Raw genomic sequence first — 25,848 nt, 5'->3', positions numbered from 1 at the left:
GCACAATGCGTAAACGTCTCTGACGTAACAGCAGCACTGTTGGTTCATCACACTCTGTTGATAGTCTAAGTTCATTTCTGGCCGTATCTCACACACTTCCAGCCGAACCTGCATGTGTTATCATGTTTTGGAGCTGATAAATGCGTCTGTTCACAGAGACTTCACATTTGATTTTATGTGCAAACTTCTTCTACCTTTTCCTGCGTGTAGGATGTGGCTGGTGTAGGATTGCAGGCCTCCCGAGGTGCCGAGCTCTTGACACCTGGGGCAGCGTTTGTGAGGAGCCGTCTTTTCACCAGCCATTAGACTAATTGAACAATTAAGAGCTTAAGTGAAAAGAGAAACTCTCAGCTGGTCTCCAAGTCTCTCAATTTGTCTCACATCTGTCCCAATTATCAGGTGGTTTGTAAAGCGATATGTTTGCTTTTGTCTTGGCAGAGAGCAGCGAGGACTCGGGCCTTAAATATTATGTAAACTCTCATTAACACTCTGCTATTGAATCCTCATAAATGGAGGATGAAATAATGACATTTGACTGGGGGGGAAACATTTCCGTGCCATTTATTTCTGGCAGCTACAGACAACTTAGTTTTTAAAGCAGTGCAGCAGGCTGGTAATTATTCCTTTGACCTTAAGAGTCCTGATGCCAGCGTCGTCGATGATATTAGCCGAGTTCATCGCAGTTCAAGCTCCTCGGATTTTTTAAAAAAAGCATTAGCACATGTCAACCGGAGGACTGTATTCTGTGTGCGTACAGAATCCCTCTCACCAGAACATCCAGTTTCCATCAAATATGTCACAACTACTGCAGAATTTCATTCCTTTTCAGGTCAAACTCATTTTCAGTGGGAGTGCTACGGGCACTTTTACGATAGCATCAAAATCTCTATTTTTAAAACAGTAAGAAGTCTCGACACAACATGAAACTTTGCTGGTAGCATCACCAGGGTCTCTACACATGAACACCAGCACTGACAACATTGTTTGTGTAGACAGAGTTTACTAAAAAGAAAGTTTTTTACCGACTCATGTTAGCAGTAGCTTGTTCCGCTCGCCGCCGATTGTCGATTTCCGAATGAGACGTAACATGGAGGACAGAGAAATAACCAGGAAGTGAAAACTTTTTCTACGGACACCATCTACTTTTTTTAAAATCTATTTTCAGTACAAACAAAACTGTTTTGAATGCAAATGCACAGCTGAGCACGAACGGAGAACGTTTCGCTGCGTTTGTTTTTGGTTCTTAGACGAGCTTCCTACAGTAAAAAGTATTAATCTTCTGGGTTAGACGGCACCAGTGATGCAGCGACTCCCTGCATTAAGCTTGTTGGTCTTCATGTTGCTAATTTGCACATCCATTTTTCATGCCGCGTGTCTCCCATGAAATATATGATCATCAAAACATTGCAAATGAGGTACACGCAGAAATAATTAAAGAGGCTTCATGAAATATTTAAAAGGCAAGAGGGCCATTTTTTTTTTCTTTTTTCTTGATTTGTAATATTTCCATTTAGATTATTCTCTAATTGCAGAGTCAGTCGGCGAGATTAGTCGTGAACCAATTTGCCAAGCGTCTGAAACGGGAAAGAAATGTGGGAATGTGAAATCAAAAATAGTCGATAAGAGCTCTTTGAAACAAAGTGTGTAAAACATTAAACATATAAATGATCAGGATGATGACATTAGTCTAACAGCCTCGGCCCGTTTGGCATGTTTATAAATGAAGTAGTAGTCGTACCCACGCTCGGTTTAAACACGAGCGCTACAGATTTATACAACTTAATCTCCTCCTCTGCTGCATCTTCTTCCAGTTAAAGTCATAAACTGACTGACGTTTAAGTCGAAGTGTACTTTCATCGCACGACTGGTGACGGTGTTTCGGTCTGTTTGTCAGGATGAGTCTGCTGGAGAGACGTATGCAGTGATTAATAAATTATGAATCACTATTTTGTTGGCCATACGAGAGGTATCTGGGTCAGATTTTCTGCAACATGTTAATTTATTTTTAATACATCCGATGATATATTCTTGCCACACGGACGCTTCAGCCAAGTTGATCTTCCACAGCATTTTTTTTTTTTTCTTAATACAAACCCAGCTCCCAAAAGTTGGTCCTCTGTTTCAAACATCAGTGTGAACATTCAGATATGAACCATGTTTATTGACAGCAGGTTTATGAAGTAATACGGTTATGTGTTTCCCATCCTTCTGACAGCAGGCACGCTTTCGGTTCAACGATGTCGTCGACCATGTGGACATTTTTCCTCATGGTTTCAGAGGACGGCAGCACGATTCTGCAGGGGTTCTGAGAAGAGTACAAAGAGTCTCATGAGTCACTTGAGAAGTCGTCGTCGACCACAAAGGCGTATTAAAAGGAATACAAAGCGGCAGCAGCTCAGTGAGTGCTCCACTGCCTACGCTAGTGCCTATTCAACAGGCATTTGGAAAAAGTGCAGGACATATTCTGAGGATAACCCAAAGGCCAAAGCAATTACCGACAATACTGACTTCACTGCACTTGACGACCGACTCTTTCTCCCGTGGTCGATGACCCGAGGATCTCGTGGGATAATGGCACATTTGGAGCCCAGGTGTTCTCCGCTGAGCTGCTGCTACGCTGCAGACGTGTCGCTGCCCTGCACGGCTCGGTCGCTGCGCACACTCGTAGTCTGATTGATGACAAAGTGAGCGACAAGTTTGACGGGCATACAGACTTTGACGGCAAACGACTCGGATGTAGTGAGTAGAGATGCAGTGTTAACAAATAGTTTGTGTATGTTTGAGGTCATAAAGGTGCACAGATGTAAAGTGGATGTTCTGTTCTTCTAAAGGTTAATGTATAGTGTCCCCATCAGTGTTTTGAGCGACTCTCAGGACTGTTGGGTGTTTGTAGGTCTGTAGATAAATCTTTAACATGTGGCTGAAAACGTTGCCATGAATTCTTGATGAGAAGTTTCGGTTTCCGGGGACCATTTCTGTAAAAAAAAGAGACAACCAAGTGGGTGCTAGGATACGACCAAATCACATCCAAGACAAAGATGGAGCCTTTGAATACAGCCAGGTTTAAGATCTCTCCAGCTGAAGTCTTTGGTTTATCTCTCTCTCTCTTCCACCCACTCTGAATCCTCCACAAACACACATTTTTTTTCCTGAGGATTTAGAAGTGACATTTCCATTTACCCCATGGAGAGTGAATTGGACAGTCTTCAACCACCATCTGTTTTGAGGAGCAGACTGTAGTGACGTGTGTCTGTGGGAATCTGATTAGTCACAAGCGTTTTATTTTTCAGGGATTCTTAATTGAACACTAGAATCAGCTCAACATCTACAGAACAGACGTATAAATATTAATCGTTCAGAGACATCTCAGGAGTTTCATAATATTGTCTGTGGCAGTTTAATCTATCTGAAAGTCATTATTAATTCATTTCCAACCTGTTTTTTTTTCCCTTAAAATGTTTTTTTTTAATTTTTTTATAAATGAACCTTATCTCACATGCTCAGAGGACTTTGAATCGGAGTAGGTTTCACATTTTTTATTTTTCTCAGCGGCTGTATTGCGTGGGAACAGCTCCTCAAGATATTCCCTTAATGTTATTTCATCAGGCCGTCACTCGCCAGCTTTCAAATTGAAATTCCAGCAGCACACACCCACATCTACCAGAGAGGCAGAGAAGATGGAGATGACATGCAGCAAAAAAAAAAAAGAAAAGAAAATGTGACCCACTCTCTGAGGGGGGGGAAAAAAAAAACACACAAAAACACTCGAGTCAGAATGTGGTGGAGAAGCCTCGATATCTGCACTCCATCACCACACACACACACACACACACACACACACACACACACACACACACACAGTCAGTCCCATAACTGTCATTAGAGGATTCCAACAGTACCGACCTCCCAGCTGGCGGATCAATATGCTGGCTGCCTTCTGGCCTGCAGCACATAATAGTGTCATCAGTCGGGCTGCAGTCAGTGCTGATGGAGGAGCAGCGACTGTGAGCTCGGTGTGCTACATGGCAACTGAGAGGCCTCGGAAAAGTAGATGAAGGAGGGTTAACTACCTGCTTCACACGCACCTACGGGGAGTCCGGTGTGGTGGTCCCACTTTGTAGTTCTTGATATTTTTTTTTATTTTAGATGAATTTCAAAATGGTCGCAGTGGGTTCAGATCAGCTGTGTGCAGACCGGCTCCTAATTAATGAGTGGAAGCAGCTTGGGGGCGTTTCCCTCTCAGCCAATCAGGGTGTGACGACGCCCTTTTTGTGAAGGCTGAAGGCCTCGTCCACACGTAGCAAGACAATCCTTTTTTCCCCCGTCTTCCTTTGTTTCAAGAGTATTTGTAATGGAGCCTTTGTAAACGACTCAACACGCTGTAGTTTATATTCCAGGCCTGCAGGTGAAATCACCAGAACAAAGAAGAAGAGATGGAACATGCGCATAAAGCTTGTAGACGGAGAAACTAAACACAAATGAAGTGACGTATGCGGTTGTCCATAATAATTTTTCCCTCAGCGTGGTGACAGAGGAGCAGAATATTTTACTCTAGTGACCCTGAGGCTCAATATCTTCTGCAGCATGAACACAAGCATGTAGTCCGCCGTTGTTGTTGTTGTTGTTATGAGGCGTCTCGGGGTTCAGAGGTCGAGGGGCGGGGCGACGGCGTCTTTGATACGCAAAGTATGTGGATTTGCTGTCCAAACGAGAACACGAGGGCGGCGTTTTCTAATTTTTCCGCCCTGAGACCAGGTTTCAAAAAAGTGTGTTTACAGGATCCATGTGGACGATCGGCCAAAACGTGTGTTTACACACAAAAGTGTTTCCATGTGGACGGCCTCTAAGAGAGGTGAGGTCAGACAGAAACTCTGCTCCGCTGTGATTTATTTGCTGCCAGTTATTCTTTCTAGTTGATGGAAGTTGTGGATTATTATCCAAGTATTTTTTGTCTATATTTTTATGTGGGTCAGTTGTGGCTGGTCTGACGCTTCTAGTCAAGAGCACATCCAGATTTGGTCTCGTAACCAGTGGTAACATGGAAGCCTTTGCTGTATTAACCTAAATGAGATCATCCTGCATATTTTTTTTTTTTTGAATGATTCATCACTAAATCAGATGTTTTTTTACTGAATAGAAGCAGCAATAATCTGGATCTGGATCTGGCAGTTCTAAACCTGTTGATCCGAAACAAAAACATGTTTTTCACTTGAGTTTCAAATGCGAGATACGACAACTGGCCCTGTTGAGAAAAAAATGTAAGAAAAACATAGCCGGCTGTATCTGAGTTAACATTCACAGGTTCCAGAACTCCTCTGGGTCGGCCGGCACACAAGAAATTGATTCAGAACACAGTTACCAGCGAACACTGAGTGGCTCAGGTACCACTGCTGGGTCAAAAAAAGCTGTAGAAGTCAAGAGGATGTGAACAGGTTCCCCTTTCAATACATGTGCCTGAAATTTGAACAGCTTAATTCAAAAAAAAGAAGAATTAGGGCCATTTTTATGCGTACTTTTATATCATGTTTATATATTTAATTGGTACTTGTAAACCCGTTGTAACATCATAAAATAAATGAATCTTGAATGCTGAATTCTTGTTTGGTTTAGTTTCTTGTAATGCAGTTTCTTGTCGTATCTTGGGGATTTAACTACCACCAAGCCTTTCAGCTGCACCGGCTTCTAACAGGCCACCTTAAATGCCTTGCTCGCTGACAGCAGTACAGGATGTTGGCCTCACATGAACCCCAGTGAGCTTCAATCACACGCTGCAGTTGTTCCACTCGTTCCCACGCGTCCCCGCAGGGCCAGTCGCCACGTGGCAGCGCCGGCTCGCTCCGCTCGTCCTCTTGTTGTGCACCGAGCTCGCCGCCGGTTTCAGAGAATCTCATGGCAAGAAGCGCTCCGGGCGTTTTACTCAACCAAGAGAAGCAGCACCGGTTTAGAAATACTGTGTTGCAACACTTTTGGGAATGAAAGAGCACAAGAACCAGCGAGAAGAGCCAAGACGGGAGCGACACCAGCGCCTAATGAGTGCAGACGATGAATCTTTGATTGGAGCCAGTAAGTCAGGAGTCGTCCCCTGCCGCGGCGGCCGGGAGTGTCCCAGATGTGCACCATCACGCAGATGTGAAATCACAACACAGGCTGCCTAACACACACACACACACACACACACACACACACACACATACAGCCTTCAAGCAAAAAGTACAAAAAACGAGGGTGAAACGCTGATTAAAAATACATGACATGGCTTACGGGAGTGCCTGTGAATTTGCATACATTACTCAGTACCCCTGAAGGTGCTGCTGGCAATCGTGTGCCGCTGTACATGCAACATACAGCCAAGCGCAATGTAATTAAACTTGTTGAACATGCAGCCATTGATTGTATTTAACCAGCAGCAGAGTCAGGAAGACAAACTGTCAGCCGGCGTGGTCGACTGCAGACAGAGACGTCGACAGCGATGTCGTCAACAACCACACGGTGAATGTCTGATGATCTACACAACAAGACAAATCATCCTTAGATTTATATCAAAATCCTTCTTTTATCTTTTGCCGGCCCTGGTTTGTGTGGGAGGTGTGATGGCAGATGATGAAACACAAGTCTTGCTGCTGCCGTTGTGTCTTTTTTTTCTGTCTCTGTGTATTTAATTGAAAATGCAACTTTCAGACATTCAGGCCATCGATTTAAAGACGTGGAAGTCACTCAGGTTTTTATTCATCTTCACTATCTCACATGTGACGCACATTGTTTGACAGTTAATTGGAATTGTCTGCGGGAAGCCATTTTGAACGCATCCGCGTACAAAATTATGATTGGATTCACCAAATTAATGTGATTATCACGGCGCGTCAGTGTCCCGCTAGTGTGCCTGAAGACTTTAATCCACTAAAATGTTTTAGCAAGATTAAAAGATCTGACACCTCAGGAAGAGTGACAGCACAAAATACAGCGCTGATCTCACATAAGCTGTTAAATCTTTTAAGAAAATGACATTTTATGTATAAACGTAAATACTTTGACTTGCGACGGCACAACTGGAGCGACGGCTGGACGGATGCACACGACAAGCATGAATTTCCTCCAGACGTAATCTGTGAGTTCCAGTCTTTCCATAAACCTTCACCGGTAAAATTACTTTCAGACCATTTTGGAGTGTTTGTCTTTCACTCATGATCGCACACAGTCGGAGCAGGTGTCGGGCATCTTGTACTGTAAGACTTTAATTTTCCATAAACCCTTTTAAACCATCCAGTAGTCGAACACATGAAACTGAAAACATGCGTCCTCGCTCGCAGATATTTGCTCTCATGTATCTCTTATAAAGAAAAGAAAAATAAATGACGGCGCTCTCGTCAGACTTTATTCCCGTGACACTGACAGTTCAGGCCAGTCGAGCTTCTTCAGCTGGTGTTTTGTCAGAAAACACAGTGTGATGTCAAGAAGTCACAGGATTAAAGGAGCGATGCAGCATTTCAGACAGTTCAGGTGGGAGAGAGGAGCTTCTGTCGGCGCCGACTTTGAACTCAACTTTAATTGTTTTTTTACATGCAGCAGAATCGTCTTAAACTCTGAAGGAGAGGAGGAAAACAAAAAAAGTCTAATATCTCTCCTTGAGAAAACAATCTCATCACAAGATCTTCCAGCAGCTGTTCTCTCTTTTTTTATATCAGTATTTTCTCAGTCTGCCCCTCCAGAAGACTCTACACAACTCTTTATTTGACACATACTCAGTTTCTGGACGAGCAGCTGGAGAGATGTCAGCCTAAAATGTGACAAGCTGGAGAAACAGAACGAGGACCGAGACATCTGAGTACATGAGGCGCTCTCAGGACGGAGAGCCCTGAAGCAGCAGCACAGTCAGCAGAAAGACCAACTGAACTGTGGCGGTGAAGTGTGAGCAGATATCTGACAACATCTGCACTGTTCTCAGTCACGGTGCAGCTGTTTGGTTGCTTACGGAGGAAACATTAACTTCCACACGATCCACAAATGTTCCACCATGTGTACTGAAACTTCATGTTCTTGTATTAAACTAATGAAAGTGTCCATTGAAAGAATAGCAACGACTTACCGCCCGTGTTCATATCCACAGAAGATTAAAGATGATTTACTTCAGACGGACTCAGCAGCTCCTCCTGCAGAGGCTCACACGTGGAGTTGTGGGTAATGCTGCTGCGAGCAAATTTGTGATTAAACATGAGAAACTGAGATCATATTTATTTTACGGTACACGCTTTTCTCCGAGCGGGTGATCTTTGATTAGCCGAGGAAGCGATTCTCTTTTCCCTGACTAAGGGTTTTTTCTTTTTTCAGTCCGGCTGTGTCTCAGTCTGAATACACGTGAAATTATACTTCATGCTGATGGATGTTCAGGAGGCGTCACATGTTAAAATGTGCTCCTGTAATTACAGCAAAGCTCCGCCGGCTTCAGGGAAATTTTCAGAAAACCTGCGTTTCAGCCTGAGAAAATTATGAGGCAAAAAAAAAATATATATATATAGATATTTTATTAATGTGCCATTAAAAATGGTTTCATGTTCATTACGTTAACTTTCATCCACTCTGCATGCAAAGAGAGAAAAAGAAAGAGGGAGAATTTCATTTCCTCCGTGAAGAGGAATCAGCGGTTTGATGCAATAACTTCTAAATAGTTGTTATCAGGAGACGGCTGAATAATCAGGGCCAGAGAGTGGAATCTGCCAAAACAGAATCACTGTGTGAATAGAAAACACGATAATGGAACTGCAGTGATTTTAGAAATGAGTCCATGTCTGTGGGACATTTCACAGTGACGTCCTTTACATCAGACAGCAGAGATCAGTTCCCTCCACATCTGCAGGTCGACGCAGTCGTGGCGACGGAGCGTTCACGGGACGATGGCGAAGCTGTGATGTCATCAGCATGTCGACAGTTTGTGTGATCGCTCTCAGATGAGAGTTCAACACTTTGAGATTTAAAATGTCCCCCCAAAAAATGAATAAAAAGCGAAACAAAAAGTAAAATATTTCTTTATAATTAAGTAGTTTTGGTGCATTAACCTGGTCTGCATCTGTCTGTCTGTGTCTTTAAAGAAGACATGAAACAGTTTAATACTGACAAGTGTTTTTATGTTTATTTATTTATGTTTGGTACTAACTAACACTTTCGCTCGGTCTCGTCGCCACACTGATGTCAATTATTTTTACATATATCTCATTTTAAAGCAGAAAAGAAGCCAGTAAATAATAAACCCACAACAGTGACGATTATGCTCATCTGGTTATTACGTCCATAACTTTATACGAAATTAAATAAAAAGCTTCTGTTTGACACGTTCAGGTTTATAATCCCATTAGAGACGAGTGTAAACAAACAGCGCTCAGCTCACAGAAGTTAACAAGTAATATTTGTCACACAGAATCATGATAAAAAGCAGTTTTACACGTCTTCATCATAAATTCATGTCACAATATACATTTTTTAACTTTGAGCTGTTAGAGGCTGATCACATTTCTTCTTTCTGTATTCGATTCTTTTTTATTCAGGCGTCTTTAATCCCCCCGTACAAAAAAACCCATCCAAAGATGACCTAAATAATGATGTAGCAGACTCACTGTAGTGCATCATAGATGGTATCAGCTCGCAGTTTAAAGAGCCTGTACGTTTTCCGGCTGCCGGCACACACGACGCTTCAGCAAAGCTCCTTAAATCCCTGATTCTCTCAGTCCTGGAGCGAGCAGTTTACATTGGACGGGTTCTGTCCCAGATCCAGGAATTGTTCTCTCGTGTTTACTGTCTCGTGAATCAAAGACGCTGGAAGTGTTCATACATGTTGAGGTTATAAAGAGCTCACACTCACCTCAGCCCCGGTCCTCAAAATAACCCTCCTCCTCTTCCTCTTCTTCTTCTTCTTCTTCTTCTTCTTCTTCTCTCAGAGGCTGGGACAGAGCTGCACCAACCCCCACACATTTTCCCTCGCTCAGATGTTTTTCCAGCCTCCAGCTCCTCCTTTGTCGCTCTTATCTCACGCTCAGGTAGAACATTAGAGATGATCTGATTCCATCTCTGGAAGCAGCATGTCTCCGGATCAAAAGGATTCCTGCTCATTGGGTTTAATTTTTTTTTTGGGGGGGGGTTGGTTGGTCAGGAGGCCACGATGTGAAAAACAGGATTAAAACAACAAAGTTTGGGCCTCGACCGTCCAAACTGAGAGGGAAGTTTTGGTGAAGTTACGTAGGAAAAATAAACTTCACGAACCGAACGATTTGTTCGGGTTCTGATTGATGGCTCTGCTGGAGAAAAAGGCGCCAGTGACAAATTGATGAATGCAGTCTGATCCATGAAAAGAGAATTTTAATGATCCCTGTAGAGGTCGGCGCCGAAACCTCCAGCAACACTCGGGCTCCTTCTCCACGCAGAAACCAATTTGGGGAACTTCTCCCCACCACCACCACCTTTACATTCAATTATTCAAATTTGGAAAGAGGTGAATTAATGAGTCTCGCTTCCTGATGGGAGGCTGTTGTGTGCAGAGATTAATAAGAATCGTTTATCTTCACGGGTCACGACGCTCTGAGTCCAACCCTCGCCGGAGAAATGGATCATGAGGAGCTTCACAGGAGGAGACATGGAGAGACCGCCATCATCCATCGGTCAGGTGTACACAACGTTAATCAGTATTACACGACAAAACAATGAGATGCAACCGATCAGAATCAGCCCCACGTCTGAGTTGGGTGTGTTATTGTCACGATCTCGGTTTTTTCTGTTGTCTTACTTCCTGTTTTATTGTGAAATTGTGCTGTGTGTTGCGCTTCAGTTCGTCCTTCCAGTGTTTTTCCGTTCCTTCTCCCTCACCTGTTTCGGACCCGTGTTGTCTCCAGTGTCTCCCCGTAGGATGTTTTTGAATTTTGTTCCTCATGTTTTCATTGATTTGTCTTCTTGGCTCAGTTCTGGTTCACCTGGACTCTTGTTTTTGTGTGTCTTCATTCAGCGTTCGTTTAACAAAGCTCGCCTGTTTTCCTGAATCCAGTCTGACTCCTGAGTGTCTTCTGCATTTTGGGTCCTTCCCTTCTCTCGAAAGATTAAAACAGTTCTGGTTTAATCCAAACGAGTTTAAACATCCCAATGACGTTAATTCAGATGTTCAGGTGACGTTCTTACAGGGATCAAAATTGAAGCGTTTACAATTTAATTTTAGACAACTTCCTCCCTGTTTTCAACTTTATTAAACACCACGTCTTGATATTTTATAGATCTGATGATCTGGTGAAGAGCTCGCTCACGCAGGCTGCTGAGGTTTGAGACTCGGGGTTTAAATCCATCCTGTAGCTTTTGCTGCATGGAATAAAATTTTACACCGAGCCACAAAAAGTTCTTCAGGCGTCTGTGAGTGAAGTCGTAAAGCATGTCTGAAAGTACATCGTAAAAACTGTAAGGATGTCAGTCGGACGTTAAAGAGACGTTAATTCAGAGGAAGTGGCCTCTTCTGGACAAGTTTCATCTTGAAGGATGTTCACAAAGGGTTATAAATGTTTCTCTTCTGTGAGGAAGCTGCAGAATCGAGCTACAGTTGAACAGACTCTTCTGACAGCTGATGTTGTTCTGTCCTTATCTTCCTCTGAAAACTGCTTCTGTTATTGATGACAAACATTTAACTTTATATCACCTTCCGTCGAGCCCCTTTATGAAGATGAGTGCGGTCCACTGAGTAATCCTGTAATAATGTAGTAGCGATCACGATGCTGACTGTGGCTGAGCCCATCGAGAAACGCTCTGCAGTTTATTTATTTATATTTATTTGACACCTTTTTTCTCTCGCTCTTATTTATTCAGCACCTCTCTGGCAGGCAGCCGGGCAGCGCTGAACCAGGCGTTCACAGCCTGGCGGTCTGCCAGCAGCCGACGCTTCATCTCCACACAGAAACTGGAGTTTTGATGAATGTGTTGTATAATGAGACGATGTGTTACTGGTCAGTATATTTGATATTTTAATGGCAGAATTTAGCAGACAGGGATACACGTACCGCGTGAAATGGCCACAAGCAGGCGTGACGTGGACAGAAGTGGGCCGAATCTGTCCGGCTGCCTCGCTCCACGTGGCATCAGGGAAGACGATCTTCAGCACTTTTACTTCTGTAAACGGACTTTTCCAGTCCACTGACCGCTCAGAACGCTTTACAACACTTGTCACATTCACCCACACTGATGGCGGAGGCTGCCGTGCAACGTGCCAACCGCTAATCAGAAGCAATTTAGGGTTCAGTATCTTGCTCAAGGACACGTCGACATGCAGCTAGGGTGAGCCAGGGATTTGAACCAGCGACTTTTCTGATTACTAGATGACCTGCTCTTATTGACGAGCTCTTCTGGAGAATGTTTGTATAAAAAAAAACAAAAAACTCCCAAAACTCAAACTGTGATGTAGGAAGACATCTTCACTGCATCTAATTACCTGATTGTGTTTACAATATGTCATTAAAACAGATAATAATGTGACAAATGTGCGACTCTAAACTTCCTCCTGCTTCTCCCATGATGAAGCTGCCGTGCTGCGCTAATTACCGTCATTAGAACTCAGCACAGAGGCCGAGACGTGGCTGTAATCATCGTAAACAACGAGATGGAAGAAAAACAAGGGGATACAGAACGCAGCTCGAGTAGTTGCAAGTGTCTTTTTATTCTTTTATCTCAGACACAATAGAGCACATAACCCAGAGCACAGGGGGACGAGGGTGTGTGTGTGTGTGTGTGTGTGTGTTTGTATGAGAGTTGGACCTGCGATTCAGGACAAACGACCCGATCCGAAAGTAACGTCTGGACGATGATGTCATCACTCGGGCTGAGCAAAGCAATTCAGTGGATTATTTGTTTTTGTTTTTGTGTTTTTTTTTTTTACTTGCAGTAACAAATCACACGTGCACTTCTTCTTATTTGCAATATTTAAAAAAAAAAAAAAAAAATTCTATAAATCGTCGTTGATGTCGCCGGCGGTTCTGACATCAGCCAGCAGACGGGTCTGTTTTTTGTTTTTTTTTGTTTTTTTTTTGTTTCAGTCCGTTGATGATTTATGTCCTTCTTTTTGTTCTCTGCAGTACAAATCTCCGGCTCTCTGCGTTGTTCACGTGATTTCGGTTTGCGGTGAACTTTTAAGAGGTCGATGCAAAACGAATAAAAGAAAATAGAAACGCCTTAACAATGTGAGTCAAAGCTACATTTCTGATCGGACACAGCACAGAAACTGTAAACAGATAACAAATCAATCTGATCCACAACAGTGAGATATATATATATATATATATATATATATATATATATATATATATATATATATATATATATATATATATATATATATATATTACTCATTTATAATTTATCCTCTTAAAATTTCATTTGTACAACTCTGGCTTCAAAAGAGAAAAGGAAAGAAATAAAAGAAAGAAAGAAAGAAGAATGCTACATTAGCTTTTCGAATAAGATATATTTAAATATATGTGTATATATAAAGCTGAATTACCCTTTTTTTTCTTTTTTAAACACTCCACACTATCAATACTCTGTTACAGTTCTGGTTCTGTTCGTCGGACCTCATCTAAACCAACCGCGAGGCTCTATAGTGGAATGGATTCAGTACAAGTGAACGTTTGACTCACTAAAGCAGCCACTTCCACCTCCCTGAGATGAAGACCACGCTGGAATGAAAACATCGCACCAGAGAAAACGTTTCCAAGCCTGTAACACCGAACGTGTCCTGTGATTGAATCTGTCGCGTCAGACAGCGAAGGGAAAAAACAAAAAAAAAAAAAAAAACAAAAAACAGCCATTCTTAGTTTGTGAAAGACATCAGGTCCTCTATTATCTGCTGAAACTGGAAGAAATCTTAATATTTCATTTTCTGTTCCAGTTTTTGTACTTTTGGACACCAACTTCTGATATTTTGGCGTTTTATTTGGATTTCGCATTTCCACCACCGCTGCGCTACCTGCTCGTCTTAAACTAACGACATATTAATCGAAACAATCATCACTAATTCAGCCTCAAACACGTTTCATTTCCTGTAACTTCTTCACAATAAAAGCCAGACTTCATTTAGTCATTTGAGAAGCTTTTATTATGAAGCAGCATGACAGGAAATGTTACGTTTTCACCAACATGTCTCCTGAAACAGCTGAAGGGAAACAGACGAGATGTTCTGAAGATCCAAACAGGACGAGAGAAACTAAAGAGATTCTGTTAAAAGTTCTATAAACTTAAACTTACTAAAGTACTGAAGTAACTGCTGAGATCTAGAAACACGCTGCAATTAGCAGAACAAATTGGGTCCAAGAAACCTGAGCAGTCGGGTCATCGGGTAGGTTGTAAACAAGCCAGATCACCTAAAACCAGTTCACAGGGAGGTAAATGTGAAGGTGACACCCAGAAGCTGTGCAGCGTGAACATACAGGTAGATACTGCTGTCTCACTCCTCTGCACTGATCTGAAGTCAGATTCTGAGGCGGTTCTGTAACTGCAAGATAAATAATTCAGTTCAGGCTGGATGATCACAAATGTCCCTCGAGGCCACATGTAGGTCGACCAGGTGTTGGTTTGTCAGCAGGATTACACAAATTCTACTGAACAGATTCTAACAAAACGTGGATGGAGGGACGGACGCGTCTCAGTCCAGAACAGACCCGGTTAACCTTTGGTACAGATCCGGACACATGGATGGATCCAGGAGTGTTTTTCTCCCGTGCTTTTAGACGGTGAGATTTTAACATTTTTCTTAATATCTCAGTTTAGACGTTTCGAGAGCCTGAAGCTGAACATCTGTCCCTCCATCTTCACGTCCATCGATGGAGTTGGAGTAATAATATTCTGTTTGCTTCACTTCACTAATTTAAATGTTTGTTTTAAAACCAGATCATCTGACTGCTCGTCTCTCGTCGGACCTCTTTAATATCGATGTCGCGTCATTCCCAGATCTCAGTAATCACTCCGAGTGTCGGCTGTAACTTCAGAACAAGATTGGAGCTAAAAACTGTAATCTGACTGAGCCTTTTTTGAAAAGCTTTAAAAAAAAAACCCTCATAACTGCATCACATTAACTCTGTTTTGGTCTCCTTTTTTGAAAGCACTTTCAGAGCCAGAAGTCGCTCACTGTTCAGCCCAGACGAGATCGTACCATCACGGCGGAAAGCAGGAGTCCAACCAGTGTCATTATTGCCATCAACCCCTTTGTTTTTTAAGCTGCAAAAGGGGGTTTAGCTCCGCTGCAAGCAATATATGCAATAAAAGCAGTATAGTTGAGTTGCAGTGTGTGTGGATACAGCACGGTTAATGATCTCAGACTGTCAGTGGATACAAAAAAAAAACAAAAAAACACAGTACAGAGCTTCAGTGGGACGTCAAAGGTCGATGTTTTTAGAGCGGCCAGCGATGCAGGAAAAAGAGGGTTTAAACTGTACTGCACACTGACAGGTGAGGCAGTCGATGCAGCGCAGTGTTACAAAAAAAAAAAAACATGTTGTTTTCCTCCTCGTCAGGGCAGCCGAGATAGAAGAAAGAAGAGAGAGAGAGAGAGATTGAAATGATGTGGAGGAGGGCAGAAGCAGGGCAGAGGCAGAAAAAAAGCAGGGCAAGCTGACCACAGCTTGTCTGACATCAATCCAATAGTTGGTTTTTAAATCTTCGAACCCACGCTCACTGGACGCATATCTGATTCTTCAGGCTGTTGGACAAAAGACAACAGAGAGAGAGAGAGAGAGAGAGAGAGAAGAGGGTCGGGTTAGTCAGGGACACACTGAACATCTCATCAGACTTTTATTATTCACAATACAACACCAGAGAGAACAAGGTCATGATGGAAACTCAGAAATGTGTTTTTTTTTGTATTTTATACAAGCTGTTCTCAGAGGAAAATCAGGTCCCATGAAGCTGTGGCAGGGTCCGCCACACATAAACAAGTGTGTGTGTTCAGTCAGACTATAAAAAAAAGGTGCTTGTCTTTTGTTTCATGGTCAAACACATCACACCCAGCGGTTTAAAGACGTTCAACCGTGGCTCATTTTCAGAGACCTGTCGTCGTAAGAGAAACAGCAACGTCGGAGGTTTTTCAGATAAATGCTCCCCAAAAGACGTCCGTGGACATTAAGGTGACAAAGAACGCTACGGGTCGTTATTCTTATGATTCTCGTAGAAAAAACAGGAAGCGGTGTGACGTTGTTATAGACGTCAGGGTGGAGCAACAAAACGTCACCGTGGGTGATTTAACCCTCTGCTGTTCACCGAGCAACAAACGAATAACTTTCTGTTTTCTCCTCAGAGCAGCAAACACCAGCAACACGGGACTAAATGTGAGTTTATTCATTCATCCAGTCTTTAATGGAGACGTGAAAGCAGACAGAAATGGAGAAATCTCCTGGTAGAATGAAGCTGACGGGCGATGAAAACAAAACAGCAAAGTAAAGGTGAAGTTTATAGAAACCAAATCAATAGTTACTTTACAACAACATATTTTGGTGTAACATCAAAAACAGTGTCTTGTGTTCATCTGGAGGACAGACTTTGTCATTTACTTCAGACGACATATTGAATTTTCACTCGGTATTTATTCTACTAAACCAGAAACCAGGATCAGTCTTCCGGGTCGGAGAGTCTGAGCTGCGCATCGTGAATCTGATAAAACTTCTGCCTACATGTCTTTATTTCCAAGCGAGATCTGAGATGTTTCCACTTTCAGTCCACGGCGCATCTTCGACATTAAATGTGTGCGAGCAGGGCGAGTCCCTCCGGTGTCGCCCCGGGAGAAACACTCATCATCGACCCATTTGGGCTTTTTGAGCTGTTCTGCAGCATGAACGGACTGCTGCAGGCGAGCTGCGGCATAAATCAGCAAACTGTACTGTTCAATTTATCAGGGAATTAAATCACCTCCACTCCTGCCAGTTTAACGAATCAATTATAATTCAATAAAAAAAAAAAACCTAAAGTAACTGTTGGAGGTGATTAGTTTGGACCCGGAGCTGTTTGGATGGATTGACGATCAAAACAGGAACTGCAGTTTTGACATATCGGCAAAATCACGGAGTAATCGAGTACAGCAGTTCGTCTTCTGCTCTTCTAACAGCCGGTCAAGAAGTTGCCATCGAACTCTACTGTCAGTGGTCCAGACCAAACGGACGTCCTCGTCTTATCGGGTTTATCTGTCCTCATCTCTCCTCTGCGATCAGAACTCAATCAGTCGACCCACAGAGGACGGTGTCAGGACGAGCCCTCGCCTGTCTGCCTCGTAGACGGTATAAACAGCATCGGCGGCTGCCTGCGGTTTTAATAGCACAGATGGAAGCAAATGGAGAGGAAAACCTGCAGTGTGCCCCGGTGGGGATACACGGGGGCGGAAATGTGACAGACTGACAGTCACCGTTGTTTGTGTTGTTTTTATCTTTACTGCATATAATCAACGCAGTTTCCTTCCCTTGTTTTAAAATGGGAATTGCGCGTTGTCGTCTTCAGGTGAACTGAGCAGAGTAATCAGTGCGGCGACGTCCCGCCGTGTGAGACAGAACGGCATCAACACAACAAACTGTCACGCTCATTTCAGCAGAGAGCTTAATGTGGCGGAACGACGCAGGCAGACATCAACACAAACACACGGGATGATTTACTGAGCCGAGTCGTCTTCGGCTGCGTCGCTTTCTAAACCTGAACCTTCAGGACGGACACAGAGCAGCTGGAACTATCAAAGGATCACCCGAAAAAATGAAAGTTCAGTCATCTACACGCTTACACATCACGTCAGGTGAAGTTTCACAGTCCACAAAAAAACATTTCTGGGACTTCACAGGAGAACAACAGTGCAGCGTTCTCTTAAACAACTTAAGCAGATGCATAAAATATCACCGCACAGCTCGCCTGGTGTTCTCGAGTTCGTAAATTGATCTAAAAAGATATCTGCACCTTTTTTTTGATGCCAGAATCTTTGGTGTAGCTACAAAGCTGCAGGTGCACAAGCTCGGCTACGTGTCGGGAGTGTAAATACGCTCCAGATACTTCGGCTCACCAGGACGAGCTGTGGGAGCCATTTCCAATATTTTTCTGTTTCTTTTAAAAACTAAAAAACAACCCAAACAAACTCCAAATCTACTTCAGCTGTTTAGGAAAACTCCTGAAAGTTTTTGTGGGCTATGAAACGTCACCTGACTTTGACGGGTGATGAGATAATGACTGAATTCTCATTTTGAGTTGAACTCATATGTACGACTGCAGCGTCATCGAGCACAGGGGCATGAAAACGAGTAATAAAATGTCTTTCAACAAGATTTTATTGACTTTATTCTGGACACTTGGCTGCTTTAAATGCAGATGTAGCCCAGAAATATGTAGAAATTGTCACATATATGTGCTGAAAACATGCAACTTGAAGTAAACATGTATGTTACGCTGTGATTCTACCCTGAAGAAACGCTGTTACAACACACTGAACCATCAACATGAGATTTTAAAGGAAACTTTCTTTAACAAAACAGAACTGAAACTATAATCTCCTCTCTTGTCTGACTCCTGTGTGACTGTCTGTCTGAAAGCTGAAGCTGTGGCAGCAGATCTGTCACAGAGGAAGCCATATTTCTTTTTTTTTTCTTTTTTTTGGGCATCCAACCTCTGCCGAATGAAAATCTCTCCCCCGACTGTCAAAGGAAACAAAAAGCAGATGCCGTCTGCGGGCTGTAATCTCAGTTTGGTGATAAGACGGTGATGCAGTGAGGAGCAACAGTGCAGCTGTCAGGTAACACGCCGCCTCCATCAGCCTCCATTGCAGCTGACAGGGAGGCACATGAACGCCCCTCCAACTCCCCCCCGCCGCCCTCCGGAGCTTTTCCTGGTGCCGAGGCTTCGAGCGTCTCCTGACTCTACGCATGGAGCTGTAAATAATTCATGCATGTGTAAACAAGCGTTAAAGGTCGCGTGGAAATCTGACACGGCGATGGGTTGAGCTTTACGGTTGGGATTCATTCATCAGCTCAGTCAGAGGCCGAGCGTGGAAGCTGAGCGCTGCACTAATCAGCGTTACGTTAAACGATGGGTCACATGATGGTGTGTAACGTGAGGAGTCGCCTGTTGTGATGAAACCGCAGAGCGACGACCCAACTGTACATAAATACCAGGTGGATGGAGACCTTCTCAGTTTACTTGTTTTTCGGGAGTTTAAAGAGAAAAAGTCACATTTAACCCTGAAACATGGAGGTTTAAGCGAGCAGCACCGCGAGAGACAGTCGGCTGTGAACGGCAGCTGTAGTTTCACTGTTTCCTGTTAAGAAGAGCTTAAAGGAGGATGAATATTGGACTTTGACTAGAAATTTGACTGCAAGTGAATGTTGCCTGGCCACTGTTAGATGTGGAAATATCATATTTATTGTGATATTAAAGAAGACAGGTGCTGAAGGACGACATCTCAAGCAAACAACCTTTAACACCTCAATAAAAAAAGCACTTTCTGAGAACAGCAGCAGTAGATTGCTTCATTTTACACTCTTCTGGCATCATTATATGTATGAATACGCACCCAGTCACATCCTATACGTTGCAGGCTTAATTATAGTATATTCAGGATTAGGTGGAATCTCTTCCTTTCATAATTCCCCAGATGAAACAACAGCAAAAATGACTTCAAGGCATCATTACGTTACATCGGTTCTTCTTACATGAGACCACATTTCATTTGAAACGTTGAGCTGGAGTTAAAACGCGAGTGTGCTGCAACGCGGGAGGTCCCAGGAGTTCAAATTTGTCTAATTTAGCAGCTCATCACACCGGTGAGCAAACCAAACCGCCGACAGCTGGATTACAAGCCACCTCTGAGAGCCGTTCTTACACCCTCGCCTGCTCCTCGTTGCTGGTTAACATGGCCTGTAATGAAAGAGGCTGCCTGGTGAACAGCAGGTCAGCGGCTCGACGCCCTCGGCGGTCGCTCCTTTCTTCCCTGTTCGACTCTCAAAATATCCGCCCGCACACCAAAAAAATTCATGAGCCTCTTGTTGGCTGCAAACACACGAGTACTTTTTCTTTCACGACAACCAGGAACATTTGAAAACTTCAAAAACAAACAAAAAAAAAACTTTTAATGTCAGAAGCCAAGAGTTGTATTTAAGAGTTAGAATGTGTGTTGCTGATGTAGAAATCAGGTTCAAGGACAGAAACTGAACATAAATATAAAAGTTGTGTTTCAGTGATCGCAGTGGATTCAGATCAGCTGTTGCAGACCGGCTACTGATTAATTAGTGGAAGCAGCTTGTCAGCCAATCAGGGTGTGACCACGCCCCTTTTTGTGAGGGCATAAGAGAGATGGGGGCTGACACGCGGGTCAGACCGGTTCTGATTCTGTCCTTGCACTGTCACCGCAGAATCTGGTCGAGGGAAGTTGTGGTTTATCTCAACAGAAACCTTGAGCTGCTCTACAAACCTTCAGTTGTCCCATTTAATTTCACTGAGGACTTGAGAGGTTGTCAAAGCACATATTCAGTTTCTGATTATTTCTCTTTCTTGCTGTTTGGACCTGGTATCAGGGGGGAAGACAGCAGCATTGTGGTGGGACTGATGGGGTTTAATTAACTTCACTGCGACCTGCGTCAGCTCAAAATTAACATCTGGTGAAAATCCCTTGGATGTGTGAAACCGTTTGTCAAAATCACTGGCACAAACTGACGAGTGTGGAGTATAAAGGCTTCGACCTCTGGCCAGGTTATTTTCTGCACATATAAAAAAACACCTGCATCCGTCTCGGAGGTCCTGACCGTGCAGACGAACTGTACGACACTTCTGCATATTGATTTGCTGCGACTCTCCTCGTCCTCTGAATGACAGACACAGTGCTGCTTGTTTATTAAACTCCTGTAGCACAGCGCTGCGTTTCACATGTTACTAATGAGCACTTTGAATAGATTAATCAAGTCAAGTGAGCGCACCGACAAAAACATCTCACGTCCTTCATGGTGTCGGTGGCAGATGCAGTTGTTGAACTTCAGATTTTTGTCTTGACTTGCTGAACTTGTTTGCCGCAGTTCGCCTCGCTCTCTATCAAAATGTCAGGCCTCAAATGTGCATCCTCCCCGAACCTGACAGCAGGACAGGCTTTTAAAGACGCTCGGGGATGATACATGGCCTTAAGCCCAGCCTTCAAATTCTGCTGCTGCACACACACACACACACACACACACACACACACACTCCCAGATTTAAAGTGAGGAGTAGAAATTTTCAAAGCTACTCTATATCAAGACTCCCAGCTTTCCTCTTAAGGCGAAGAGGGCTCTCATGAGTAATTCACCGTGCAGCCGGTGCAGGTTACACAGCTGCACGACCTCCAAAGTCCAAGAGAACCGACACCACACTACACAACTCCTCGAAACATGGCTACTCTGCAACTTATGTATTCCTGTGGCGTGTGACAAATTGTGTCAGCACATTACTCTGGTGAGGCGTTTTTTCATGCATAATTCATCCCGGCGCCTACATTCCACATGGACATTTTCAAATCCCTTTGAAGTTAATTCCCCTCTTCGTGATAAACAGCTTCGCTCGCTTCGGCTGCGTTGCGGCTTTATGATTGTCTGTGTCGTCTGTGTCGGAGGGAGTCACCTGTCCGAAACACTTTGGCTGTACAGTACCGAGGCGCCGGAGAGATTTACATCTGATAATCCACCGTGCAGGAAAAAAGCTTCCTGAGTAGTTTGGTGTGTGTGTTTTTTTTTTTGTTTTTTTTTGTACATTCGAGGAAAAATTCAAGGACAGTTAAACATGTTTTCCACTGTACACACAGATAAACACACACAGTGACAAAGTGACTTGCACTGCTTGCAGCTGAATTTTAATAACAAGAGCCTTGAAGATGCATTGAGCGGAAAAAGCAAAGTATACATGGACATTTACTACTCCTGCATCCAACATGCGACTCCTCTGCATCCTCTGATTATTAATCAATCATATGTTATGAAACAATGTTAGAAAAATGTCAATCCATGTCTCTGAAAGTCCAGGACGACGACCTTAAATGTCTTGTTTTGTCCACAACTCAAGGTGTTTGGTTTTTATTCTCATAGAGGAACGAAACCAGAAAAAAACTGGAAACAGAATTTTGACTTCTTGATAAATGACCCGAACTGATGATAAGAACATTCCACAATTTTAAAATCATAGTTGACAATTGATCGATTGATCCTAAGTGATGGAACGTGGGGAGCTGGACGTGTTTCAGTCTCATCCAAGATGCTTCTTCAGTTCTAATCAACTGGAGGGGAGCTGCAGGCTTTTAAACTCTGAGTGGGAGTGTCCTTACAGAGTCGTTAAGGCCACAAACTCAGAACCCAAACGTGTCCTAATGACTCTGTAAAGACACTCCCACACATGGCAGGTTAGAAGTGAAGTCAGGGGATTAGCTCATCTTCTGGGAATCATGACAGTTGGAACCAAATGTTCTGCAAATTCATCCCGCAGACGTTGATTAATTGCACTGGATCCACGTAAACCTGCTGGTGGGGGCTGCATGGAAAGTCAGAGGGATTCATCCTCTGGGAATCATGAATGAAAGTAAAACATTTTAGGGTAATCCATCCAGTAATTGTTGAGATATTTCAGTCTGACTAGTGACCAAGGCACTCTGCTATAAATGAGGAGCTAACAGCATCGATCATGTCTCTGATTTAAAGCGGGAAGTTTGGACAGATGGAAGTTGTACCGACGGGACGCTTCATGTCCTGAGGTGGTCTCTGTTACTACAGCAGGCACTAGCTAAAACCCTGTAACTAAAGACTATATATATGGATGTATGGACTGGCCTTCAGCAGTGAAAGATGATTTTCAGTATTATAAAACACAGAACAAAGCGAATCCTTCTGGTGGAGTACAGGGAATAAAATGAACGAGGGGTCGCATCTCGTCTAGCATCAATATCAGCAGGCCCCCGGGAAGAATATTTGCAGAAGGGAAATGGAGAAAGAGAAGAAACGCAGGTGAACCGACTGGCACTTGCCCCACTTGGAGGTTGACAATTGCCTCCTCTGTAGCCAACTGGGTCCCTGAGTTATCTCCCTGTGCACCGGGGAATTAATCAGTGGCTTGATGGTCGGAGAAATGAGGCTGAATAATAAAAAGCATTGCAATCTCTCTGGTGCGGTTTCCTTTTGTCCCTTTTTCCTACCCAACCCGAGATCATTGCCATCCCTGGGAGCTGCTCTTCTCATCAATACCCACCTACCTCGCACACATAAAGCGGTTTGCAAGGGAAAAAAAAAAACCCCTCCGCTGAGCAGCTAATGGGTGCAAGGTGTAGAAATGGCCTGCCCATTCGCAGAGCTCCCGCTGTGCATTGTTGTAAATCAGAGAGCCATTACACCGGGAGATGAGCGCTGCAAAAATATGGGCACTGAAAGTTTCCCCTGCCTCGAGCTCTGGCTGTTTTCTGCTTCAGCACACACTGCACTGTACATGCTCAATATTTAGCCGTGCAGTCCTGCAGGACCACAGGTACGAACAGAGCCAGATAGCAAACACTGTTGTGGCCCACAGCAGACACGTTCATGTGGTCAACATACAGCGTTGGACGGTCCAATCCTGGAGCAAGTGGAGAGTTTTGTCCATATCGAACAACTCCACACCTCAAGATTTACATCCAGTGTCGAAGCCGGTATATGTTTTACTTCAAGGTACAAGTTTTCTACAAAACATTGTAGAAAACGTGATGAGTTTTGTTTGTAGTTGTCACCTAAATGCCCCCACACACCGCCCAGACTCAAACCAACAGCCAACTGCCTTTATCCGACCACTCCGCTGCTTCTCATCTGACCCGTTTGGCGATTACATGGTAGCATGTACGTTCTGGACTTGTGCGAGATCGGGTGGCGCTAGTCTCGGGCCAGTAATCTTAAACATGAAAACAGGAAATGACAGAACGAAGTGCATAGAAAAACACCACAGAGTTCAGTTTGTATTTACAACAGTGGTGTCGCACTCAGAAACGGTGGGGGCGGAGCCAAATCCCACAAAAAAAATGCAAATTTCTACATCCTGTTGCTTTAAAATGGAACATGCTATATTGTTGTTGTTTTTTTTTCAAGGATGCCCCAATGGCCATTTTGTTTCTGCATCTAAATAAGCAGCAGTCAATTACCCAGCAGAGGCTGCAGCTCCACGACATCTGTACCGAGCCTCCGCGAGCTCGACGCAACCGGCTGAATCCTCGCCTCCTTTTCAACAACGTAAATATGTTGTCTGAATTGCAATGAGAGGAGCTGTCGAGGCTTATTAGAGAGCGTTCTTCCATGCTTTTGAAGATGTGATCATTTGTATGCGCATGTTTTACTTGTTTTGAAATGGGCTGAACGGGAGGGAAGAAGCAGTGCTGGTGGTGATTTGTGGCAGGCGGGACGGAGCCTCCAGGGGCTGATCGCTCCCCGAGCCTCGCCTCCAACAACGACTTCAACGCCTGAGAGAACAAGAAAGGGAAGGCGGTGGATAGACCTATCGATGACACCCAGAGGAATTCTGCATTGCTGGGTTGCTGCTGTCAATTATAGGCAGTCGATGGGGAATTACTGAAGAACAACACGTGATCTTGAGACGCAGAGTTATGAAGTTGCACTGGTCGACATTCAGACTACTGAAAACTGAGAGAAATATGAGATTGTGAGAGCAGGGTGTTTATTTATTAATGACAGAGAGAGTTGAACATTTCAATGAATTCAGCATCAACCGGATGACAGTTTACCTCAAGCTACAGAGGGACAGATATAACAATAAAAATGAAATGGTTCCGTTTTTTTTAGAGCTGGTGTTTTCTGTAAATCACCTTATTTGTCTTTTGCATCAGTTGCATCTAAACTATGGACATAAATCCTCCATCAGGGAGCCAAAGAATCCTCCAGCCAGCAAAAAAACAATCAGGATTGTGTTGAGAGGAAGTGAGCCGCAGATAAACTTGCCAGAGAATTGAGGGGGGAAAACGGCGAATGAGCAAAAAAAATGCAGAGGAACGATTGGGAAGGAAATGTCATACAGCCGAACTGAGCTGGAGAATCAATACGCCTGCCTCTGTGCTGCCAGGCCTGTTTCTAAAAGGGGCATGTGTGATGTGCAGCTTCTGGGTGTTAAAGTGGACAGATGAGAGCGCAGGCACTCAACACAAGGCACGACCAGGGGAGACGACCGGGTAGGAAGGCATCCAGGCTCTGTTTCATGTCTCTCTGGGCTGAAGCGTGTGGAGCGAACGACCAGGACAAACAGAATAAATCCTGCTGCTGCTGTCAGACGAGTACAACCGGCTGGATTAAACCCGGCTGAACACAACACATATTATTACAGAGCGTAACCCAGAGGACACAGCACGAGTCACAGCGCAGCAGCTTTACACATAATCATGTCATCTCCCCCAAGTTACAATGACACCTTGAACTGGATCCCAACTTTCAGCAAGCCAACACTGGTCAGTCGGACTGAAGTACATCAGCAACTGTTGGTTGGATTTCTCAGACTTTTGTACAGACGCCTGAGAATCCAAAATCAGAAACATGTTTATGAATGTTGTAGAAAAAATAACGTTTTTTCATACTTTTGATTTCAAGCTTGGATCAAGTAACCTTTCAGGATTAAACTTAAGGATTAAACCAAGAAGCTTCATACTGAATGTCATCACTGTGGCCCAAATACAAAGATGCCAAATTAACCACAATAGACCACTGATCAAAACACTCTACAAACTCCCTCATGGAAACTTCTCTGCTTGATGGTGGCGGACCCGCCAGCCAGACGGGAGTAACCCAAGGAACACAACCAAGAGCTCAAGGAGCCAAACTTGCCTCTAAATTCCCCGGATCCCCGAGACATTAC

General features: G+C 43.7%; 1 protein-coding gene across 1 annotated transcript in view; it reads right to left on the bottom strand.

Annotated features, from left to right (window-relative positions):
- Positions 1–15,200: 15,200 nt before the first annotated feature.
- zmat4a (zinc finger, matrin-type 4a) overlaps positions 15,201–25,848 on the bottom strand; it is a 96,055-nt gene continuing 85,407 nt past the window's right edge. The window contains exon 7 of the mRNA XM_037099575.1: positions 15,201–15,703. Coding sequence (XP_036955470.1) covers positions 15,676–15,703 — 28 coding nt within the window. The 3' untranslated portion in view covers positions 15,201–15,675. The remainder of the gene's footprint in view (positions 15,704–25,848) is intronic.

Source organism: Acanthopagrus latus, chromosome 5 (assembly GCF_904848185.1).
Source record: "Acanthopagrus latus isolate v.2019 chromosome 5, fAcaLat1.1, whole genome shotgun sequence".
NCBI classification, from domain to species: domain Eukaryota; kingdom Metazoa; phylum Chordata; class Actinopteri; order Spariformes; family Sparidae; genus Acanthopagrus; species Acanthopagrus latus.
Note: the sequence above shows the minus strand (reverse complement) of the source record. Positions and strands in the feature narration are given on the sequence as shown.